This window comes from Argentina silus (genome assembly GCF_951799395.1).
Source record: "Argentina silus genome assembly, chromosome: 16".
In the NCBI taxonomy this organism is placed as follows: Eukaryota; Metazoa; Chordata; class Actinopteri; order Argentiniformes; family Argentinidae; genus Argentina; species Argentina silus.
Window position 1 is genome coordinate 5,503,032 of NC_139670.1, and position 5,000 is coordinate 5,508,031.

The following is a 5,000-nucleotide window of genomic DNA, read 5'->3' on the forward strand; positions in this document are numbered from 1 at the left end:
ATAGAGAGACAGACAGACAGATTATTTTTTACCAACCTTCTGGTTAGGCAGTTTCTTGGTCTGCTTGAAGGTCTCGGTCTGTGAGATCCAATAGGTGCGTGCCAGCTGGATGTACAGATAACCAATGATCATGCCTGGGGCCACGATGCTGGTGCAGAAGAGGAAGGAGATGTAGACCTTGTAGGCCAATGGGGAGAGAGTGGGCTGACACATGGCCTTGCTTCCCACTTCCCTCATCAGCTGGATGCTGAGGATCATGGGTAAGGTGAGGATCAGCGAGGCCACCCACACCAACAGAGCTATGGCCTTGCGGTAGCTCTTGGACCGCTTGACCGTGTCGAGCGGCTTCAGCACGGCAAAGTACCGCTCTGTGCTCATAATGGTCAGCGTGAAGATGCTCGCGTGCATGGTCAGGAAATCCATGCTGATCAGAATCCGACATCCAGCATCTCCAAAGTACCATCCCTTTAGGAAGTAGGTACAAACCACGAAGGGGATGGTCAACAGGTACAACAGATCGGCCAACGCCAGGTTTATGATGTAGATGTACATGGAGGCTGCGGACCTCATGGAGTGACACATGACCACGAGGGTGTAGATGTTTCCGGAGACGCCCACCAGACACATGAGGGAGAGGATGGTGCCGATGGTAAAGGTGGCGGCTGTGTCCTCGGGGGAGGGGGAGGAGTCAAAGGGAGAGTCGGTGGCGTTGGGGATCCGCTCCACCGGAACCACCATGGGCTCCATGGATACTGTGGTCATCTCTGAGAGAGCGGAGAGGGAGGGAGGGAGAGGGAGGGAGGGAGGGGGGGAGGGAGGGAGAGAAAAACAAGGTATTTTAAAGGGGCAATCTGGAATTCAAACAAGGCAGTCACTTTTTTCAGTAAACACCTCAGGGATCAGGCTAGAGAAATGTATTCCCTCTCACGTGAATAGACTGAGCGATGGGTGCGAGAACTGACCACCCATGAGATCTGACTGATAGTTTTAACCATGTTTTGAAGGGGGTAAGAAGGGGTAAGACAGTGACATGAAACATTTATATGAGAATGAGCCCAATAACACATTCCAATCATCATCTGTGTAACCATGGTACTGTTTATTGTCAATGCCTTGCTGGATTAGCCCGTATTTGTTTCCCCACTGGCCAATGACGAAGCAGACGAAGCAGCTGACAAAGCAACCACTGAACTAGTATGATTATGCAGATTTTGGCTGCCATTAATCATTTTTAATGGGCCTTCACAGTGCCCTACAGTATCTGTATGTGAGTGCTCCATGTATTCTCGCTTTCTTTCTTTGTCCCCTGAGATAATAAAGATGTGCCGTACAGCAAAGCTCGCTTGGGGAGAAGGAAACAAGGTAATTCATTTCAAATCAGCCAGACTTAGGGATCATAACATATCGTGGTACACATAATGTCAATTTTTATTGCAATATTGCAATTTCATTCAAGGTAATCCATGTAGTTTACTCCAGAAAAGTTACATAGAGAGGTAGTGTTTGCTCAGAATAATGCGATTTAGACATTTCTGTATTGACTGGAATGCAAATGTTATTGACCTCAGATGCCCTGGTAGCTTACTGTACAGTACAGATGCAAATAATAACAGAATACATTAGAATCTGAAATGATGAGGCTAGTTATGTGCAGTTGAATATTGATTAGGGGTTCCAGTAACACTTTGATTGTCTGCTATCCTATACACATTCATTTGATTGTTACATACTGTACTAATGCATATTAATATGAATAAGTCATGCATTACAGTTCCTTATAAAAATGGTCTATGTTAATGAATACTTGGACAAAGAATTTGTGGACTGTTTCCTACTTGGTAACAAATGCTTTATAAGCCCTTTAATCAGAAATAACATGTTATTTACTTTCATATTCAGAAACACTGTTTCAGATCCAATCAAATCAGTATATAGATACTCAGGTGAAAACATTTTCACAAGTTGGAGCGTGGGTAGTGTTATAGATTATACAGGGGTTAGATTGTACAAGTGGCAAATCAATATCCTTATTTCACTGAGATTCCACTGCTTCATTTTGATCAGTGTGTGGGATTCATTTCAGGTTCACAGATTCATTTCAGGATTCACAGGTAAATGGTTGGAACTGAACACTATACCCCAGGGGTTATTTATATATTGCCTTGCCCACTCAGATATCCAGAGTGATAGTGAAGTCTGGCCACATACTCACGGTCTGACGCCACACTCAGAGGATGACGCAAGCAGCCTTTCAAAATGTTCTCCGATTAGGTGCTATATAGAATATTTATCGACATGAAACAACAGAACAATTCCAGGACTTCAAACAACAGAAATCGGTCCCAGATGTGACGTAATCCTGTGATACAGAGAGCACTTTGCCTCAATCGAATGTCTCGCGCTACATCAAGACTCTAATGAATACCTGTCAACACTGACAAATTAATACAAAAGTCCTCCCTTTGTGGGCGACTTTATCCAAAATCATTGACATGAAAAAAATGAGGAAACAGCCTGAGTTACAATCTCCCATCCTTTATTGACAGACTCATATCTGTTCCGACAGAATCTAACAGCCTGTAGGAGTGCCAGGTGTGTGTGTGTGTGTGTGTGTGTGTGTGTGTGTGTGTGTGTGTGTGTGTGTGCGTGCGTGTGTGTGTGTGCGCGTGTGCGGCCATTCGGCTGTGCATGCGTGCATGTGTGCATAGAAATTCCGATTTAAATGTCATTAAAGGCAGAGGAGCAGTGACTTACCTTGAATAAATGCCGCAGATAGACTATCTCCCTGAACAGAAAGGTTTAGCATTTAGCTCCAGTTCCTTGTTTAACCATGGCTAAACTCACTCTGGTCCTCCAAACTTTACACATGCTTTAGGGATTTCACTTTCCATAAAAGTCCCAATAGGTCCTCTGAATCTGGTGATCCTGATCATATAAATTAGGAGAAAAAAAAGTCCTGAATCTTCAGTTGAAAAAAATCAGTTGAATCTTCAGTTGAAAAAAATCGATTATAGCAACGTTGACTTCATTGTTGAATTGACACAGTCTGTCACTCAAAATGGATCAGAGGAAAGGTGCTTTTGCAGCCTGCCTAAAACTTCCAATCCTCTTCGCTCCTCTCTCCGAGAGCACCTTGAGGGTACATCAGGTCTGTGTGACAGCTCCTTAGATCAGAGCTGAGCAATTTAATTCAGTCAATTTTTTTTAAATAAATCGAATGATGAAGAAAAGGAAAAGGATGTTTCCTCCCGTGTGGAGAGTGACTGAGGTGACAATCACACTAAGCTACAGCTGGTTACGGAGAATCCCCTTTCACTGAGAGAGAGCGTGCCTGCAGGAGAGAGAGAGAGAGAGAGGGGGGGGGAGGGTGGGGGGGAAGGAGGGAGGGAGGGGGAGAGGGAGAGGGAGAGGGAGAGGGAGAGGGAGAGGGAGAGGGAGCAAGGGAGCGAGGGAGCGAGGGGGAGAGGGAGAGGCACACAGATAGAAGGCGCTCTCACACACAAGCGAGAAGTGGGAGGAGAGATGATTGGGAGAGAGAGTATGGGTTGAGAGACAGAGAAAAAGAGAGACAGAGAAAAAGAGAGAGGGAGAGAGAGAGAGAGAGAGAGAGAGAGAGAGAGAGAGAGAGAGAGAGAAAGGGAAGGGGCATGGATTGTGAGGAGGCATGCAGGAAATGTGTCCTGCTCTCTCTCTTACCCCCTTGCTGTCTATTTCTGTGCAACAGTAGTGTGTGCCATGAGCAGATACACAGCCCAGCTGGATGGACACACACACATGCACACATGCACACACACACACACACACACACACACACACACACACACACACACACACACACACACACGCACACACACACACACACACACACACGCACACGCACACATTAAATGTGCCACGTGTGCCAAACTGAATGCACGTTCTCTGCTTTACACTCTGTTTGTAATTTAATAACACAAAACTGTAAACATTGGTCTCTACATTACTACACTATTTTGCCAATTGCCGTTCCACATTGACACATATGAAAACACTTTTAGATAATGAGTTCACTTACAAATCAGAGCTTGAGCACTATAAATAGGCCATAGGTAAACATTTGGTTTGGACAACAATGGAGGCCAATATTGGACAGAGTAAGAGGAGTGAAAACTAGAGGAGGACGAGGAGGAGGACGAGGAGGAAGATGAGGACAAGGACGAGGAGGTGAAGAATTAAGAGGAGGAGGAGTAGGAGGAGGAGGACAAGGAGTGGAGGAGGAGGAGAAGGAAGAGGTGAAGTAGGACAGGGGAGAAGGAGAGGACGGGGAAGAGGAAGAGGAAGAGGAAGGGAAGTTAGGAGGCTGGGCAACGGGTTCATTCAAATCTGAGCTGCTATACTACATGATACAGGTATCATCCGGATATTTTGAAATGAGAACCGGTAAGTAACTGTAAGTGCTGTAGTCTTACTGGTACAGTAATATGTACTGTACTTTCATCATGAGAAGGATCTATCACCAAAACCATTCAAACGTTTTTACAGAACTGCAAGAAAACCAGTATCTGGTGGAAGAGGTCAACTGTTCACCCCAGAGCAGGAGACCCACATTGTAAATATGGTCATTGCAAAAAACTGCATCTGACTCAGAGAACTGCAGGACCACATAATGGCAGACAACACCATATTACAAAACGTCGACAGAATGAGTCTCTCTGCACTGTCTCGTCTACTGAAACGCAATAGAATTAGGATGAAGCAGCTGTACAGAGTCCCTTTCGATAGAAACTCAGACTGTGTAAAACAACTGAGATATGAATATGTGCAGGTCAGCTATACTAACTGCATTTCGTTGTCTCTGTACTTGTACTCTGCACAATGACAATAAAGTTGAATCTAATCTAATCTAATCTAATACTATCCTATCATTGGTACTGGATCTGGAAGTGTATGGTGCTACATGATATTGACTGATCCCTGTCTTTTTGCACTGTGCCACATTGTTTTGTCCTGTCTCTTTCAGA

The 5,000-nt window shown here is 44.8% G+C and overlaps 2 protein-coding genes across 2 annotated transcripts in view; one reads left to right on the top strand and one right to left on the bottom strand.

The window, feature by feature from the left end:
- The window catches only part of uts2r (urotensin 2 receptor), a gene marked incomplete at its 5' end in the record, with an annotated part of 29,560 nt that extends 28,798 nt beyond the window's left edge, over window positions 1–762 (bottom strand). Inside the window, one exon of the mRNA XM_083687103.1 lies at window positions 37–762. Coding sequence (XP_083543229.1) covers window positions 37–762 — 726 coding nt within the window. The remainder of the gene's footprint in view (window positions 1–36) is intronic.
- The window catches only part of wbp2 (WW domain binding protein 2), a 294,959-nt gene that overhangs the window by 146,219 nt on the left and 143,740 nt on the right, over window positions 1–5,000 (top strand). The gene's annotated exons all lie outside the window — the stretch shown is intronic.